Source organism: Panulirus ornatus, chromosome 12, assembly GCF_036320965.1.
Source record: "Panulirus ornatus isolate Po-2019 chromosome 12, ASM3632096v1, whole genome shotgun sequence".
NCBI classification, from domain to species: Eukaryota; Metazoa; Arthropoda; class Malacostraca; order Decapoda; family Palinuridae; genus Panulirus; species Panulirus ornatus.
The window spans coordinates 68,984,003-69,004,168 of NC_092235.1; the positions used below are offsets into that span (position 1 = coordinate 68,984,003).

Below are 20,166 nucleotides of genomic sequence, written 5' to 3' on the forward strand. Positions count from 1 at the left end.
CATAAACGCCCATCTTTTTTTCTTTCATACTATTCGCCATTTCCCGCATTAGCGAGGTAGCATTAAGAACAGAGGATTGGACCTTTGAGGGAATATCCTCACCTGGCATGCACATATACATACAAATACATTTCAACGTATACATACATATACATACACAGACATATATGTATATACACATGTAATTATACATACTTGCTGCCTTAATCCTCTCTCTCTCTCTCTCTCTCTCTCTCTCTCTCTCTCTCTCTCTCTCTCTCTCTCTCTCTCTCTCTCTCACGATGCTAGGAAGAGACAAAAAAAAAAGGCCAAAAAAAAAAAAGAAAGGCCACATTCATTCCCACTCAGTCTCTAGGTGTTGTGTAATGCACCGAAACCATAGTTGCTTGTATGTAACAAAGTTTGCAGTGCTGGCTTTGCCATCTTTTACATTTCCCATGTTTGTTTGGTTACAGGTGAAGCCCCAGGATGAGTGAAGGGGCAGATCAGCCGCAGCACCAACCAGCAAATGGAGTAAATGGTGCAGCTACGCAGGAGGAGGAGGTACGACTTATGACGGAAGAGGAGTTGGAACGGGAAAAGATGAGACCTCCGGATATTGACCAAGATATGAAGGTTAGTGAATTGATTTTGAGTGTGTGTTTGGTTGAAAGTTTAGGTTATTGTTTATAGTAATGTGTGAATTAAATTGAGAGCTTGGTAAAATCAGTAAAGTCCTTTAGAGTCACTTGAATGTTGCTGTTGTGTTGTAGCCCCAGCTATACATGGTTGTAAAACAAAACAGTGGTTGCCTCATGGTGAAGGATGGCTGACTAGATTGTACAGGCCTTCAAGACAATGGAAGGAAAGCCAGTTTTGATATTCCTCTAGGCGTGAATTCTTTCACAAAATGAGTTTTGCTATGTTCTAACATCACCCTACAAGGTGGGTGGGATTTCGGATTTAGAAAGTGTCCAAAGATCTTTTGCAGCACATATGAATGTGGTAAAGGAAGTGAATTATTGAAAACAGCTGATAACACTGAGGTTAAACTTCCTGGAGTGAAGATTGGAGAGGTGTATCATCATCTATAACTGAAATATCCATAAAGGCATGGTTTCCAATTTACATTTGAAAGTAACATCCTGCAAGCATAATAGGCATGGAAAACTTTGTAAAATACTGCCTCTGAAATCCAAATGTGTGATATATACAAAAAGAGAGAATGTCTTAAACATCTGGTGCCCAAGACCCTTGCTGTCTACTGTCAGAACAGCATGGGATGCACTACAGAAAAGTTTGAGTGCATTGGACTAGTACCTACAGAGTTTACCAAACCAATCAGATTGTGTGGGCTATGTGGGCCTGTAGGCGGCAGCTTCCAACAGCTTGGTTGACCAATGACTCAATCTGGGCTGTCAGGGTGAAGACCCCCAAAGACTCCATTAGGTATCTATAAGGTAACCTTTAGTTCAGGTCTAATGCTCTGAAGATTTATAAGCATGTATGTAATGAAATTAATGTAGCTGAGCCAGATCCATTTCAAGCAACTTATGTTGGCTAGATAAGTTTACTCGATGTCGGAAGCTACATAAGGTGAAGGTAATGGGAGAATCCTCCAATGCTGAATATGAAGCTGCTGCATGCAACTAATTTTTCTCAGTGTGTTTATTGATTCTCAGTATGCTATTTTTCTGTGTGAGGTTTTCACAGAACATAACCCCCACATAAAGTGAGAGATGGGTTTAGTTGTAAACCATGCCATCTCCAGTACCTCCATGGTGAAAAACTTGTCCCACAAGAAACTGTATTTGCATCCTTCCCATTCCTCATCCTTATATCTGACATTAATTCAAATGTGTGCCTCAGTTTCATATCATCCTTTACAGATAATACTAGGATAGGTATGAAAATCATATCAATACAGGATGCTGAAAGGCTACAAAGAGATATAAAGAAAGGTTTAACTGGGCAACCAAGAACAACAAGTTTTCTTTGGAGTTAAGTTGCAACTCATATTCTGGTATGGAGAAACTGAAGAAATTAAAAACAATGCAGAATACCAGACAGACACAGATGCTATCATAAACCTGTTGAATAATGTGAATGACCTCAGAGTAATAATGTTTAACAACCTAACCTTCTCTTGTGTGTAACAAAACAATGGTTGTCTCTTGCAGGAGGATGATAGGTAGGAACCTGTGGATCTTCAAGACTAGGGGAAAAATCAGTGATGATGTTATTTGAGGTGCTAATTCTTTCACAAATTGAATATTGCTACATGCCAGTATTACCTTACCAGTCAGGTGAAATTGAGGAATTATGAAGTGTTCAAGATATTTCACACCCCATATTGATGTGGTAAAGGAGTTGAACCACTGGGAATGGCTGAAATATCTTAGGGTATACTCTTAGGAGTGTAGATGGGTGAGATATATCATCATTTGTACATGGAAAATCCTAAAAGGTATGATCCTGATTTAAATTCAGAAGTAACATTCTCCTTGCATGACAGGTGGAAGACATTCAGAAATGTCATTCTAATACCATGACAGGCATGGAGGACTGTAGTATTCTACCTCTGAAATTCAAAGGTATCATATGCACAAAAAAAGAAAACGTCTTGAACAGCAGGGGACCAGTACACCTTGCCTCCCGCATCAGAAACAGAATGCACAGTATACAAGTTTAAGAATGCTCTGGACAGTTATCTACAAAGTGTACCAGACCAGCCAGGCTATGGTTTCCAGCAGCTTGGTCAACCAGTGACCCTGCCCAGTTGACCAGGTCAAGTCCAGGTCATCGGGGGGAAGAACCCCTAAAGACTTCCAAGTATTCACCAGGTATAAGAAACATGCATGGGACATCTAGAGAAACATCAGAGAGAAAGGTTTACATGGCACTGAAATGAGTACCAGTTGAACCCAGAATATATGATTATGTAATGCAGATAGCAGCAGAGAGAAATAGTATCATTCATCAAGCAAGTTTTTGAAATTGTCAGTAGTAACTTGAAATTCTCTTCATCATATCCAGTATTTTGTATGTTTGCAAGGCATAGAAACTTAATGTGGCAAATTAATAGCTGTAGCTAGAGAAGTGTTTGATTTCCTTGTTGAATTGTAATAAGTTGGAATGAATTCATGAAACTAATGTCAAATGAAAGCTAAGTGAAGATCATAATAAATATGTACTGAGATGTGAGTCATTGTATACATAGTGTACTGAGGGCCTAGCTTTCATAGTCATGATAAGCTACAACAGGGAGTCAGGTGTTCTGTCCTTTTGCCAGCCTGTGAAATTGGTGCTTGGGACCTCAGTTATGTTACTAATTACCTCAAAGGGTGTGTGTGTATGTACCTGATCCACCCCATGTAATTAGGAACTGGTGGGCCTGAGTCATATGAAGTAGATATTGCTTTTGATGTATCATGAGTACTTTATGCTTATTTTTATCTTATGTTTTGATTACTTTCCATGGAAAGGGAAGTTTTTTCATAGGTAGGTAAGTTAGTTTAGATTTTTATTTTTGTCATTTGTAGATTACTTATGCACTTGAAGCACTTGTGCTTGCTCATGGCATTGAGATTTTATGTAAGGTTAGGATATGATACCTTAATTTAGTTTTTCTTTATGAGCCTACCGTATATCCTTTAAGATGGTATTCTTGCATGTAGAAATGTAACAGTTGCACTATATGTGTGAAAAAAGATGGTGAGTATTGCACCATTTGATTTGCTCATATTGTAGAGATGCATGCAATGTATGAGGGGCACAGTTTTTACTTCTCAAGTGTAAAATCTGATAAAACTGATTACAGGAAATGGAACGTAGGAAACGTGTGGAAGCCATAATGAATTCAACCATTTTCCGTGAAGAACTGGAGAAGATCGTCGAGAGTCAGCTTACTGAAGGCTACTCAGGTTACCAAGCCATCCAAAATATATCTGAAATGATGGGGATCCCTTGTTCACGAATCAACATGTTTAGAAGTAAGATGGAAATCTCTTTTTCAGAAGACTTGGTATATTTATTTTGATTATATATTTTTTTTCATACATATTCTCCATTTCTCATGCTAGCAAGGTAGCGTTAAGAACAGAGGACTGAGCCTTAGAGGGAATATCTAACTTGGCCCCCTTTTTTGTTCCTTCTTTTGGAAAATTAAAAACGAGAGGGGGAGGATTTCCAGCCCGCAATCCCTCCCCTTTTAGTCTCCTTCTACGACACGCAGGGAATATATGGGAAGTATTCTTTCTCCCCTATATATATGTGAGAGATACTTAGAAAAACAAATAGAGATGTATGTAGCATTTATGGATCTGGAGAAGGCATATGAGGTGAATGCAAGAGTTTTGGAGAGAGGTGCAAGTATGCAGTTTGTTGTGGAGGAAAGGGCTTAGGAAGCAAGTCAGTTGTTGTTCACTGATGATACAGAGCTGGTGGCTGATTCAGGTGAGAAACTGCAGAAGCTTGTGTCTGAGTTTGGTAAAGTGTGTGAAAGAAGAAAGCTGAGAGTAAATGTGAATAAGAGCAAGGTTATTAGGTACAGTAGGGTTGAGGGACAAGTCAATTGGGATGTAAGTTTGAATGGAGAAAAATTGGAGGAAGTGAAGTGTTTTAAATATCTGGGAGTGGATTTGGCAGCGGGTGGAATCATGGAAGCGGCAGTGAGTCACAGGGTGGGGGAGGGGGCGAAAGTTCTGGGAGCATTGAAAAAAATGTGGAAGGCAAGAACATTATCTCAGAAGGCAAAAATGGGTAAGTGTGAAGGAATAGTGGTTCCAACAATGTTATATGGTTGCGAGGCGTGGGCTATGGATAGGGTTGTGCAGAGGAGGGTGGATGTGTTGAAAATGAGATGTTTGAGGACAATATGTATTGTGTGGTGGTTTGATCGAGTAAGTAATGAAAGGGCAAGAGAGATGTGTGGTAGGAAAAAGAGTGTGGTTGAGAGAGCAGAAGAGGGTGTATTGAAATGGTTTGGTCACATGGAGAGAATGAGTAAGGAAAGATTGACAAAGAGGATATATGAGTCAGAGGTGAAGGGAACGAGGAGAAGTGGGAGACCAAGTTGGAGGTAGAAGGATGGAGTGAAAAAGGTTTTGAGCGATCGGGGCCTGAACATGCAGGAGGGTGAAAGGCATGCAAGGAATAGAGTGAATTGGAATGATGTGGTATACCGAGGTCGACATGCTGTCAATGGATTGAACTAGGGTATGCGAAGCATCTAGGGTAAACCATGGAAAGTTTAGTGGGGCCTGGAAGTGGAAAGTGAGCTGTGGTTTCTGTGCATTATACATGACAGCTAGAGACTGAGTGAGAATGAATGTGGCCTTTGTTGTCTTTTCCTAGCACTACCTCGCGCACATGAGGGGGGAGGGGGTTGTCATTTCATGTGTGGTGGGTGGCGACGGAAATGAATAAAGGCAGCAAGTATGAATTATGCACATGTGTATAAATGTATGTCTGTGTATGTATATATATGTATACGTTGAAATGTATAGGTATGTATATTTGCTTGTGTGGACGTGTATGTATATACATGTGTATGTGGGTGGGTTTGGGCCATTCTTTCGTCCGTTTCTTTGCGCTATCTCGCTAATGCGTGAGACAGCGACAAAGTATAATAAATGAATAAATAGAATATATTTCCTGTGTCAGCAAGGTAGCGCCAGGAAGCAGATGAAGGGTGGCCCATCCACTCATATGCACACACACACACACACACACATATATATATATATATATATATATATATATATATATATATATATATATATATATTTTTTTTTTTTTTTTTTTTTTTTTTTTCATACTATTCGCTATTTCCCGCGATAGCGAGGTAGCGTTAAGAACAGAGGACTGGGCCTTTGAGGGAATATCCTCACCTGGACCTCTTCTCTGTTCCTTCTTTTGGAAAAAAAAAAAAAAAAAAAAATATAATATTTTTTTTTTTTTTTTTTTTTTTTTTTTTTTTTTTTTTTATACTTTGTCGCTGTCTCCCGCGTTTGCGAGGTAGCGCAAGGAAACAGACGAAAGAAATGGCCCAACCCCCCCCCCATACACATGTATATACATACACGTCCACACAAGCAAATATACATACCTATACATTTCAACGTATACATATATATACATACACAGACATACATTTATACACATGTGCATAATTCATACTTGCTGCCTTTATTCATTTCCGTCGCCACCCACCACACATGAAATGACAACCCCCTCCCCCCTCATGTGCGCGAGGTAGTGCTAGGAAAAGACAACAAAGGCCACATTCATTCTCACATTTGCACATATTCATACATATACATACACATACACAGACATATACATATATACACGTACATATTCATACTTGCTTGCCCTTATCCTTTCCCCTGTGCTGCCTAACCCCACAGAAAAAAAAAGCATCGCTACTCCCTGCTTCAACAAGGAAATGCCAAGAAAACTAATAAAAAAGGGCCACATTGGTTTACACTCAGTCTCTAGCTGTTATGTGTAATGCACCGAAACCACAGCTCCCTATCCACATCCAGGTTCCACAGACCTTTTCATGGTTTACCCCAGATGTTTCACATGCCCTGGTTCAGTCCATTGACCTGCACGTTGACCCTGGTATACCACATCATTCCAGTTCACACTATTTCTTGAATGCCTCTCACCTTCCTGTATGTTCTTGCCTTGATTGTTCAAAATCTTTTTCACTCCATCCTTCCATGTCCAATTTGGTCTCCTGCTTCTCCTCTTTGTCAAACTTTCCTCATTCATTCCATATGTCCAGACTATTTCAACACACCCTCTTCTGCTGTCTCAACCACACATCTTTTATTTCCACACCTCTCTCTTACCCTTTCATTACTTGCTCGATAAACCACCTCACACCACATATTGTCCTCAAACATTTCATTTATACCTATTCACATGGATGTGGACATGGAGCTGTGGTTTTGGTGCATTACACATGACAGCTAGAGAATGAGTGTGAATGAATGTGGCCTTTTTTGTCTGTTTTCTTGGCACTTTTCTTGGCGCTACTTTACTGATGCAGGGGGGTAGGGATGCTGTTTACTTGTGGGTAAGGGTGGTGCGAGGAATGGGTGGAGGCATGCGAGTATGAATTTGTACATGGGTATATATGTATATTGCTGTGCTTGTATATGTATGTATGTATATATGTTGATATGTTTCCCATTTTAGAAAGTTAATACAAGGAGGGGAGGATTTCCGGCCCCCCGCTCCCGTCCCCTCTAGTCGCTTTCTACGACACGCGAGGAATACGTGGGAAGTATTCTTTCACCCCTATCCCCAGGGATAATATACATACATATATACATATACACATATATATATATATATATATATATATATATTAAAACTGGTCCCAAGAATGACTCCTGAGGCACACCAGTTGTTACGTCTAACAAGTCTGGACAGGACCGTTAATCGTTAAGCCTTGCCAACGATTACTTAACCAGTTTTTACACCACAGACTCGTAATGAACCGTCATCCCAACATGACAACATTTTCTCGTAATCTTGGAGGCAGGATTTCATCCAACATTCTCGTCATCCTGATCCTGTGTGGATCAGGTGTTTGCTTTGAAGAATGTATGTGAGAAATACTTAGAAAAGCAAATGGATTTGTATGTAGCATTTATGGATCTGGAGAAGGCATATGATAGAGTTGATAGAGATGCTTTGTGGAAGGTATTAAGAATATATGGTGTGGGAGGAAAGTTGTTAGAAGCAGTGAAAAGTTTTTATCGAGGATGTAAGGCATGTGTACGTGTAGGAAGAGAGGAAAGTGATTGGTTCTCAGTGAATGTAGGTTTGCGGCAGGGGTGTGTGATGTCTCCATGGTTGTTTAATTTGTTTATGGATGGGGTTGTTAGGGAGGTAAATGCAAGAGTTTTGGAAAGAGGGGCAAGTATGAAGTCTGTTGGGGATGAGAGAGCTTGGGAAGTGAGTCAGTTGTTGTTCGCTGATGATACAGCGCTGATGGCTGATTCATGTGAGAAACTGCAGAAGCTGGTGACTGAGTTTGGAAAAGTGTGTGGAAGAAGAAAGTTAAGAGTAAATGTGAATAAGAGCAAGGTTATTAAGTACAGTAGGGTTGAGGGTCAAGTCAATTGGGAGGTGAGTTTGAATGGAGAAAAACTGGAGGAAGTGAAGTGTTTTAGATACCTGGGAGTGGATCTGGCAGCGGATGGAACCATGGAAGCGGAAGTGGATCATAGGGTGGGGGAGGGGGCGAAAATCCTGGGAGCCTTGAAGAATGTGTGGAAGTCGAGAACATTACCTCGGAAAGCAAAAATGGGTATGTTTGAAGGAATAGTGGTTCCAACAATGTTGTATGGTTGCGAGGCGTGGGCTATGGATAGAGTTGTGCGCAGGAGGATGGATGTGCTGGAAATGAGATGTTTGAGGACAATGTGTGGTGTGAGGTGGTTTGATCGAGTGAGTAACGTAAGGGTAAGAGAGATGTGTGGAAATAAAAAGAGCGTGGTTGAGAGAGCAGAAGAGGGTGTTTTGAAGTGGTTTGGGCACATGGAGAGGATGAGTGAGGAAAGATTGACCAAGAGGATATATGTGTCGGAGGTGGAGGGAACAAGGAGAAGAGGGAGACCAAATTGGAGGTGGAAAGATGGAGTGAAAAAGATTTTGTGTGATCGGGGCCTGAACATGCAGGAGGGTGAAAGGAGGGCAAGGAATAGAGTGAATTGGAGCGATGTGGTATACCGGGGGTTGACGTGCTGTCAGTGGATTGAAGCAAGGCATGTGAAGCGTCTGGGGGTAAACCATGGAAAGCTGTGTAGGTATGTATATTTGCGTGTGTGGACGTATGTATATACATGTGTATGGGGGGGGGGGGCATTTCTTTCGTCTGTTTCCTTGCGCTACCTCGCAAACGCGGGAGACAGCGACAAAGTATAATAAAAAAAAAAATAAAAAATGTTGATATGTATATGTGCACGTATCTATATGTCTGTATTTGAGTGAATGGGTCTTTCTTTGTCTGATTCCTGGCACTACCTCACTAACGAAGGAAGCAGCGATCAACTATAATAAAATGAAATGTTTATATTTGTTATACTTTGTTACTGTCTCCCGTGTTAGCGAAGTAGCGCAAGGAAACAAATGAAAGAATTTCTTGACCCAGCCCACCCACATAAACATGTATATACATAAACACCCACATACGCACATATTCATACCTATACATTTCAATGTGTTCATACATATACATACACAGACATATACATATATGCACATGTACATATTCATACTTGCTGCCTTCATCCATTCCTCTCGCCACCCTGCCACACATGAAATGGCACCCCCCTCCCCCCGCATGCGTGTGAGGTAGCACTAGGAAAAGACAACAAAGGCCACATTCATTTACACTCAGTCTCTAGCTGTCTTGTGTAGTGCACCGAAACCACAGCTCACTTTCCACATCCAAGCTCCACAAAACTTTCCATGGCTTACCCCAGACGCTTTGCATGCCCTGGTTCGATCCATTGACAGCACGTCGACCCCGGTATACCACATCATTCCAATTCACTCTATTCCTTGCACACCTTTCACCCTCCTGCATGTTCATGCCCCGATCGCTCAAAATCTTTTTCACTCCATCCCTCCACCTCCAATTTGGTCTCCCACTTTTCCTTGTTCCCTCCACCTCTAACACATGTATCCTCTTTGTCAATCTTTCCTCGCTTATTCTCTTCATGTGACCAAACTATTTCAATACACCCTCTTCTACTCTCTCAACCACACTCTTTTTATTACCAACACATCTCTCTTACCCTTTCATTACTTACTCGATCAAACCACCTTACACCGCATATTGTCCTCAAGCATTTCATTTCCAATACATACACCCTCCTCCGCACAACCCAATCTACAGCCCATCCCTCGCACCATATAACATTGTTGAATCTACTATTCCTTCAAACATACCCATTTTTGCTCTCCAAGATATCGTTCTCGCCCTCCACACATTCTTCAACGCTCCCAGAACCTTTGCCCCCTCCCCCACCCTGTGACTCACTTCCACTTCCATGGTTCCATCCGTTGCCACATCCACTCCCAGACATCTAAAGCACTTCACTTCCTCCAGTTTTTCTCCATTCAAACTTACCTCTAGATTAACTTGTCCCTCAACCCTACTGAACGCAATAACCTTGCTCTTATTCACATTTACTCTCAGCTTTCTTCTTTCACATGCTTTACCAAACTCAGTCACCAACTTCTGCAGTTTCTCCTATGAATCAGCCATCATCACTGTATCATCAGCGAACAACAATTGACTCTCTTCAAAAACCCTCTCCTCCATAGCAGACTGCATACTTGCCCCTCTTTCCAAAACTCTTGCATTCACCTCCCTAACCACCTCATCCATAAACAAATTAAACAACCATGGAGACATCACGCACCCCTGCCGCAAACTGACACTCGCTGGGAACCAATCACTTTCCTCTCTTCCTACTCACACACATGTCTTACATCCTTGATAAAAAATTTTCACTGCTTCTTGCAACTTACCTTTCACACCATATACTCTTAATACCTTCCACGAAGTATCTCTATCCACTCTATCATATGCTCTCTCCAGATCCATAAATGTTACATACAAATCCGTTTGTTTTTCTAAGTATTTCTCACATACATACTTCAAAGCAAACACCTGATCCACACATCCTCTACCACTTCTGAAACCACACTTCTCTTCCCAGTCTGATGCTCTGTACATGCCTCACCCTCTTAGTCAGTACCCTCTCATATAATTTCCCAGGAATACTCAACAAACTTATACCTCTGTAATTTGAACAGTCACCCTTATCCCCTTTGCCTTTGTGCAGTGGCACTATGCAAGCATTCCACCAATCCACAGGCTCCTCATCCTGAGCCATTCATACATTGAATATCCTTACCACCAACCATTCAACAACACAGTCTCCCCCTTTTTTAATAAGTTCGACTGCAGTACCATCCAAACCCGCTGCCTTGCCGGCTTTCATCTTCTGCAAAGCTTTCACTACCTCTTTTCTATTTACCAAACCATTCTCCCTGACCCTCTCACTTCGCACTCCACTTCGAACAAAACACCCTATATCTGCCACTCTAACATCAAACTCAGTCAACAAACCTTCAAAATACTCACTCCATCTCCTCACATCACCATTACTTGTTATTACCTCCCCATTATCCCCTTTCATCGATGTTCCCATTTGTTCCCTTGTCTTACACACTTTATTTACCTCCTTCCAAAACATCTTTTTATGCTCCCCAAAATTTGATGATTCTCTCTCACCCCAACTCTCATTTGCTCTCTTTTTCTCCTCTTGCACCTTAATCTTGACCTCCTGCCTCTTTCTTTTATACATCTCCCAGTCATTTGCACTACTTCCCTGCAAAAATTGTCCAAACGCCTCTCTCTTCTCTTTCACTAATAATCTTACTTCTTCATCCCACCACTCACTCCCCTTTCTAATGTAACCACCTCCCACGCTTCTCATGCCACAAGCATCTTTTGCGCAAGCCATCACTGCTTCCCTAAATACATACCATTCCTTCCCCACTCCCCTTATGTTATTTGCTCTCACCACTTTTCATTCTGCACTCAATCTCTCCTGGTACTTCTTCACACATGTCTCCTTTCCAAGCTCAGTTACTCTCGCAACTCTTCACCCCAACATTCTCTCTTCTTTTCTGAAAACCTCTACAAATCTTCACCTTCGCCTCCACTAGATAATGATCAGACATCCATCCAGTTGCCCCTCTCAGCACATTAACATCCAAAAGTTTTTCTTTCACGTGCCTATCAATTAACCCATGATCCAATAATGCTCTTTGGCCATCTGTCCTACTTACATACATATACTTATGATGATGGAGGGTGAAAGACATGCAAGGAGTAGAGTGAATTGGAACGATGTGGTATACTGGGGTTTACGTGCTGTCAGTGGATTGAACCAGGGCATGTGAAGCATCTGGGGTAAACCATGGAAAGTTTTGTGGGGCCTGGATGTGGAAAGGGAGCTGTGGTTTCGGTGCATTATACATAACAGCTAGAGACTGAGTGTGAACGAATGTGGCCTTGTTTGTCTTTTTCCTGGCGCTACCTTGCGCGTGTGTGGGGGGGAGAGAGTTGTCATTTCATGTGTGGTGGGGTGGCGTTGGGAATGAATAAAGGTAGCAAGTATGAATTATGTACATGTCTGTATAATGTATAATGTCTGTGTATGTATATATATGTATACGTTGAAATGTATACGTATATGTGCATGTGTGGTGTGTATGTATATACTTGTGTATGTGGGCGGGTTGGGCCATTCTTTTGTCTGTTTCCTTGCGCTGCCATCGCTAACGTGGGAGACAGTGACAGAGTATAATAAGTAAATGAATGATAATGAATATGTTGGGGGGGGTGTGTGTGTGTGTATGTGGTGTGATAGAGTGTAAGAAAGCAAACTCTAGATTGATATGAGTAAAAACTGAAAGTGGATGGAGAAAGATGGGTTATTATTGGTGCTTGTGCTCTGGTCATGAGAATAAAGATCAGAGAGGCAAGTGTTTTGGTAGCAGCTAAGTGAGTGTGTTAGCAGCTTGATGCACAAGGCTGGTTATAGTGACGGGTGATCTGAATGCGAAGGTGAGGAATGTGGCAGTTGAGGGTATAATTGGTGTACATGGTTGTTCAGTATTGTAAATAAGAATGTGAAGAGCTTTTGGATTTGTTAGCTGGAAAAGGACTGGTGATTGGGGAATACCTGGTTTAAAAAGAGACATATAATAAGTTGAGGGGTGAGTTGGGGTGAGAGAGTATCATTAATTTTAGGGAGAATAAAAAGATGTTCTGGAAGGAGGTAAATAAAGTGCATAAGACAAGGGAGCAAATGGGATACTTCAGTGAAGGGTGCAAATGGGGAGTGATATCAAGTAGTGGTGATGTGAGAAGGAGATGGAGTGGAGTTTTGGGAAGGTTTGTTGAATGTGTTGATGTTATAGAGTGGCAGATATAGGGTGTTTTGGTCGAGGTGGTGTGCAAAGTGAGAGGGTTAGGAAAATGATTTGGTAAACAGAGAAGAGGTAGTAAAAGCTTTGCGGAAGATGAAGGCCGGCAAGGCAGCAGGTTGGATGGTATGCAGTGGAATTTATTAAAAAAGGGGGTGACTGTATTATTGACTGGTTGGTAAGGTTTATTTAATGTTTGTATGATCATTGTGAGGTGCCTGAGGATTGGCGGAATGCGTGCATAGTGCCAATGTACAAAGGCAAAGGGGATAAGAGTGAGTGCTCAAATTACAGAGTATAAGTTTGTTGAGTATTCCTGGTAAATTATATGGGAGGGTATTGATGAGAGGGTGAAGGCATGTACAGAGCATCAGATTGGGGAGAGCAGTGTGGTTTCAGAAGTGATAGAGGATGTGTGGATCAGGTGTTTGCTTTGAAGAATGTATGTGAGAATACTTAGAAAAGCAAATGGATTTGTATGTAGCATTTATGGATCTGTGAAAGGCATATGATAGAGTTGATAGAGATGCTTTGTGGAAGGTATTAAGAATATATGGTGTGGGAGGAAAGTTGTTAGAAGCAGTGAAAAGTTTTTATCGAGGATGTAAGGCATGTGTACGTGTAGGAAGAGAGGAAAGTGATTGGTTCTCAGTGAATGTAGGTTTGCGGCAGGGGTGTGTGATGTCTCCATGGTTGTTTAATTTGTTTATGGATGGGGTTGTTAGGGAGGTAAATGCAAGAGTTTTGGAAAGAGGGGCAAGTATGAAGTCTGTTGGGGATGAGAGAGCTTGGGAAGTGAGTCAGTTGTTGTTCGCTGATGATACAGCGCTGATGGCTGATTCATGTGAGAAACTGCAGAAGCTGGTGACTGAGTTTGGAAAAGTGTGTGGAAGAAGAAAGTTAAGAGTAAATGTGAATAAGAGCAAGGTTATTAAGTACAGTAGGGTTGAGGGTCAAGTCAATTGGGAGGTGAGTTTGAATGGAGAAAAACTGGAGGAAGTGAAGTGTTTTAGATACCTGGGAGTGGATCTGGCAGCGGATGGAACCATGGAAGCGGAAGTGGATCATAGGGTGGGGGAGGGGGCGAAAATCCTGGGAGCCTTGAAGAATGTGTGGAAGTCGAGAACATTACCTCGGAAAGCAAAAATGGGTATGTTTGAAGGAATAGTGGTTCCAACAATGTTGTATGGTTGCGAGGCGTGGGCTATGGATAGAGTTGTGCGCAGGAGGATGGATGTGCTGGAAATGAGATGTTTGAGGACAATGTGTGGTGTGAGGTGGTTTGATCGAGTGAGTAACGTAAGGGTAAGAGAGATGTGTGGAAATAAAAAGAGCGTGGTTGAGAGAGCAGAAGAGGGTGTTTTGAAGTGGTTTGGGCACATGGAGAGGATGAGTGAGGAAAGATTGACCAAGAGGATATATGTGTCGGAGGTGGAGGGAACAAGGAGAAGAGGGAGACCAAATTGGAGGTGGAAAGATGGAGTGAAAAAGATTTTGTGTGATCGGGGCCTGAACATGCAGGAGGGTGAAAGGAGGGCAAGGAATAGAGTGAATTGGAGCGATGTGGTATACCGGGGTTGACGTGCTGTCAGTGGATTGAAGCAAGGCATGTGAAGCGTCTGGGGTAAACCATGGAAAGCTGTGTAGGTATGTATATTTGCGTGTGTGGACGTATGTATATACATGTGTATGGGGGGGGGGGCATTTCTTTCGTCTGTTTCCTTGCGCTACCTCGCAAACGCGGGAGACAGCGACAAAGTATAATAAAAAAAAAAATAAAAAATGTTGATATGTATATGTGCACGTATCTATATGTCTGTATTTGAGTGAATGGGTCTTTCTTTGTCTGATTCCTGGCACTACCTCACTAACGAAGGAAGCAGCGATCAACTATAATAAAATGAAATGTTTATATTTGTTATACTTTGTTACTGTCTCCCGTGTTAGCGAAGTAGCGCAAGGAAACAAATGAAAGAATTTCTTGACCCAGCCCACCCACATAAACATGTATATACATAAACACCCACATACGCACATATTCATACCTATACATTTCAATGTGTTCATACATATACATACACAGACATATACATATATGCACATGTACATATTCATACTTGCTGCCTTCATCCATTCCTCTCGCCACCCTGCCACACATGAAATGGCACCCCCCTCCCCCCGCATGCGTGTGAGGTAGCACGAGGAAAAGACAACAAAGGCCACATTCATTTACACTCAGTCTCTAGCTGTCTTGTGTAGTGCACCGAAACCACAGCTCACTTTCCACATCCAAGCTCCACAAAACTTTCCATGGCTTACCCCAGACGCTTTGCATGCCCTGGTTCGATCCATTGACAGCACGTCGACCCCGGTATACCACATCATTCCAATTCACTCTATTCCTTGCACACCTTTCACCCTCCTGCATGTTCATGCCCCGATCGCTCAAAATCTTTTTCACTCCATCCCTCCACCTCCAATTTGGTCTCCCACTTTTCCTTGTTCCCTCCACCTCTAACACATGTATCCTCTTTGTCAATCTTTCCTCGCTTATTCTCTTCATGTGACCAAACTATTTCAATACACCCTCTTCTACTCTCTCAACCACACTCTTTTTATTACCAACACATCTCTCTTACCCTTTCATTACTTACTCGATCAAACCACCTTACACCGCATATTGTCCTCAAGCATTTCATTTCCAATACATACACCCTCCTCCGCACAACCCAATCTACAGCCCATCCCTCGCACCATATAACATTGTTGAATCTACTATTCCTTCAAACATACCCATTTTTGCTCTCCAAGATATCGTTCTCGCCCTCCACACATTCTTCAACGCTCCCAGAACCTTTGCCCCCTCCCCCACCCTGTGACTCACTTCCACTTCCATGGTTCCATCCGTTGCCACATCCACTCCCAGACATCTAAAGCACTTCACTTCCTCCAGTTTTTCTCCATTCAAACTTACCTCTAGATTAACTTGTCCCTCAACCCTACTGAACGCAATAACCTTGCTCTTATTCACATTTACTCTCAGCTTTCTTCTTTCACATGCTTTACCAAACTCAGTCACCAACTTCTGCAGTTTCTCCTATGAATCAGCCATCATCACTGTATCATCAGCGAACAACAATTGACTCTCTTCAAAAACCCTCTCCTCCATAGCAGACTGCATACTTGCCCCTCTTTCCAAAACTCTTGCATTCACCTCCCTAACCACCTCATCCATAAACAAATTAAACAACCATGGAGACATCACGCACCCCTGCCGCAAACTGACACTCGCTGGGAACCAATCACTTTCCTCTCTTCCTACTCACACACATGTCTTACATCCTTGATAAAAAATTTTCACTGCTTCTTGCAACTTACCTTTCACACCATATACTCTTAATACCTTCCACGAAGTATCTCTATCCACTCTATCATATGCTCTCTCCAGATCCATAAATGTTACATACAAATCCGTTTGTTTTTCTAAGTATTTCTCACATACATACTTCAAAGCAAACACCTGATCCACACATCCTCTACCACTTCTGAAACCACACTTCTCTTCCCAGTCTGATGCTCTGTACATGCCCTCACCCTCTTAGTCAGTACCCTCTCATATAATTTCCCAGGAATACTCAACAAACTTATACCTCTGTAATTTGAACAGTCACCCTTATCCCCTTTGCCTTTGTGCAGTGGCACTATGCAAGCATTCCACCAATCCACAGGCTCCTCATCCTGAGCCATTCATACATTGAATATCCTTACCACCAACCATTCAACAACACAGTCTCCCCCTTTTTTAATAAGTTCGACTGCAGTACCATCCAAACCCGCTGCCTTGCCGGCTTTCATCTTCTGCAAAGCTTTCACTACCTCTTTTCTATTTACCAAACCATTCTCCCTGACCCTCTCACTTCGCACTCCACTTCGAACAAAACACCCTATATCTGCCACTCTAACATCAAACTCAGTCAACAAACCTTCAAAATACTCACTCCATCTCCTCACATCACCATTACTTGTTATTACCTCCCCATTATCCCCTTTCATCGATGTTCCCATTTGTTCCCTTGTCTTACACACTTTATTTACCTCCTTCCAAAACATCTTTTTATGCTCCCCAAAATTTGATGATTCTCTCTCACCCCAACTCTCATTTGCTCTCTTTTTCTCCTCTTGCACCTTAATCTTGACCTCCTGCCTCTTTCTTTTATACATCTCCCAGTCATTTGCACTACTTCCCTGCAAAAATTGTCCAAACGCCTCTCTCTTCTCTTTCACTAATAATCTTACTTCTTCATCCCACCACTCACTCCCCTTTCTAATGTAACCACCTCCCACGCTTCTCATGCCACAAGCATCTTTTGCGCAAGCCATCACTGCTTCCCTAAATACATACCATTCCTTCCCCACTCCCCTTATGTTATTTGCTCTCACCACTTTTCATTCTGCACTCAATCTCTCCTGGTACTTCTTCACACATGTCTCCTTTCCAAGCTCAGTTACTCTCGCAACTCTTCACCCCAACATTCTCTCTTCTTTTCTGAAAACCTCTACAAATCTTCACCTTCGCCTCCACTAGATAATGATCAGACATCCATCCAGTTGCCCCTCTCAGCACATTAACATCCAAAAGTTTTTCTTTCACGTGCCTATCAATTAACCCATAATCCAATAATGCTCTTTGGCCATCTGTCCTACTTACATACATATATTTATGATGATGGAGGGTGAAAGACATGCAAGGAGTAGAGTGAATTGGAACGATGTGGTATACTGGGGTTTACGTGCTGTCAGTGGATTGAACCAGGGCATGTGAAGCATCTGGGGTAAACCATGGAAAGTTTTGTGGGGCCTGGATGTGGAAAGGGAGCTGTGGTTTCGGTGCATTATACATAACAGCTAGAGACTGAGTGTGAACGAATGTGGCCTTTGTTGTCTTTTTCCTGGCGCTACCTTGCGCGTGTGTGGGGGGGAGAGAGTTGTCATTTCATGTGTGGTGGGGTGGCGTTGGGAATGAATAAAGGTAGCAAGTATGAATTATGTACATGTCTGTATATGTATATGTCTGTGTATGTATATATATGTATACGTTGAAATGTATACGTATATGTGCATGTGTGGATGTGTATGTATATACTTGTGTATGTGGGCGGGTTGGGCCATTCTTTTGTCTGTTTCCTTGCGCTGCCTCGCTAACGTGGGAGACAGTGACAGAGTATAATAAGTAAATGAATGATATGTATATGTGTGTGTGTGTGTGTGTATGTGTGTGTGATAGAGTGTAAGAAAGCAAACTCTAGATTGATATGAGTAAAACTGAAAGTGGATGGAGAAAGATGGGTTATTATTGGTGCTTGTGCTCCTGGTCATGAGAATAAAGATCAGAGAGGCAAGTGTTTTGGTAGCAGCTAAGTGAGTGTGTTAGCAGCTTTGATGCACAAGGCTGGGTTATAGTGACGGGTGATCTGAATGCGAAGGTGAGGAATGTGGCAGTTGAGGGTATAATTGGTGTACATGGGTTGTTCAGTATTGTAAATAGAAATGGTGAAGAGCTTTTGGATTTGTTAGCTGGAAAAGGACTGGTGATTGGGAATACCTGGTTTAAAAAGAGACATATACATAAGTTGAGGGTGAGTTGGGGTGAGAGAGTATCATTAAATTTTAGGGAGAATAAAAAGATGTTCTGGAAGGAGGTAAATAAAGTGCATAAGACAAGGGAGCAAATGGGAACTTCAGTGAAGGGTGCAAATGGGGAGGTGATAACAAGTAGTGGTGATGTGAGAAGGAGATGGAGTGAGTATTTTGAAGGTTTGTTGAATGTGTTTGATGATAGAGTGGCAGATATAGGGTGTTTTGGTCGAGGTGGTGTGCAAAGTGAGAGGGTTAGGGAAAATGATTTGGTAAACAGAGAAGAGGTAGTAAAAGCTTTGCGGAAGATGAAGGCCGGCAAGGCAGCAGGTTTGGATGGTATTGCAGTGGAATTTATTAAAAAAGGGGGTGACTGTATTATTGACTGGTTGGTAAGGTTATTTAATGTTTGTATGACTCATTGTGAGGTGCCTGAGGATTGGCGGAATGCGTGCATAGTGCCAATGTACAAAGGCAAAGGGGATAAGAGTGAGTGCTCAAATTACAGAGGTATAAGTTTGTTGAGTATTCCTGGTAAATTATATGGGAGGGTATTGATTGAGAGGGTGAAGGCATGTACAGAGCATCAGATTGGGGGAGAGCAGTGTGGTTTCAGAAGTGATAGAGGATGTGTGGATCAGGTGTTTGCTTTGAAGAATGTATGTGAGAAATACTTAGAAAAGCAAATGGATTTGTATGTAGCATTTATGGATCTGGAGAAGGCATATGATAGAGTTGATAGAGATGCACTGTGGAAGGTATTAAGAATATATGGTGTGGGAGGCAAGTTGTTAGAAGCAGTGAAAAGTTTTTATCGAGGATGTAAGGCATGTGTACGTATAGGAAGAGAGGAAAGTGATTGGTTCTCAGTGAATGTAGGTTTGCGGCAGGGGTGTGTGATGTCTCCATGGTTGTTTAATTTGTTTATTGATGGGGTTGTTAGGGAGGTAAATGCAAGAGTTTTGGAAAGAGGGGCAAGTATGAAGTCTGTTGGGGATGAGAGAGCTTGGGAAGTGAGTCAGTTGTTGTTCGCTGATGATACAGCGCTGATGGCTGATTCATGTGAGACACTGCAGAAGCTGGTGACTGAGTTTGGTAAAGTGTGTGAAAGAAGAAAGTTAAGAGTAAATGTGAATAAGAGCAAGGTTATTAGGTACAGTAGGGTTGAGGGTCAAGTCAATTGGGAGGTAAGTTTGAATGGAGCAAAACTGGAGGAAGTAAAGTGTTTTAGATATCTGGGAGTGGATCTGGCAGCAGATGGAACCATGGAAGCGGAAGTGGATCATAGGGTGGGGGAGGGGGCGAAAATCCTGGGAGCCTTGAAGAATGTGTGGAAGTCGAGAACATTATCTCGGAAAGCGAAAATGGGTATGTTTGAAGGAATAGTGGTTCCAACAATGTTGTATGGTTGCGAGGCATGGGCTATGGATAGAATTGTGCACAGGAGGATGGATGTGCTGGAAATGAGATGTTTGAGGACAATGTGTGGTGTGAGGTGGTTTGATCGAGTAAGTAACGTAA

The 20,166-nt window shown here is 42.1% G+C and overlaps 1 protein-coding gene across 31 annotated transcripts in view; it reads left to right on the forward strand.

The window, feature by feature from the left end:
- Positions 1 to 20,166, forward strand: part of hts (adducin 1-like protein hts) — a 250,350-nt gene that overhangs the window by 107,628 nt on the left and 122,556 nt on the right. For all 31 annotated transcript variants that reach the window (XR_011713512.1, XR_011713493.1, XR_011713516.1 and 28 more), the window contains exons 2-3: positions 456 to 615; positions 3,800 to 3,971. Coding sequence is in view for 2 of the 31 variants with exons in the window: in XM_071668198.1 (XP_071524299.1) it covers positions 469 to 615; positions 3,800 to 3,971 (319 nt within the window). In the remaining 29 variants the exon portion in view is untranslated. The remainder of the gene's footprint in view (positions 1 to 455; positions 616 to 3,799; positions 3,972 to 20,166) is intronic.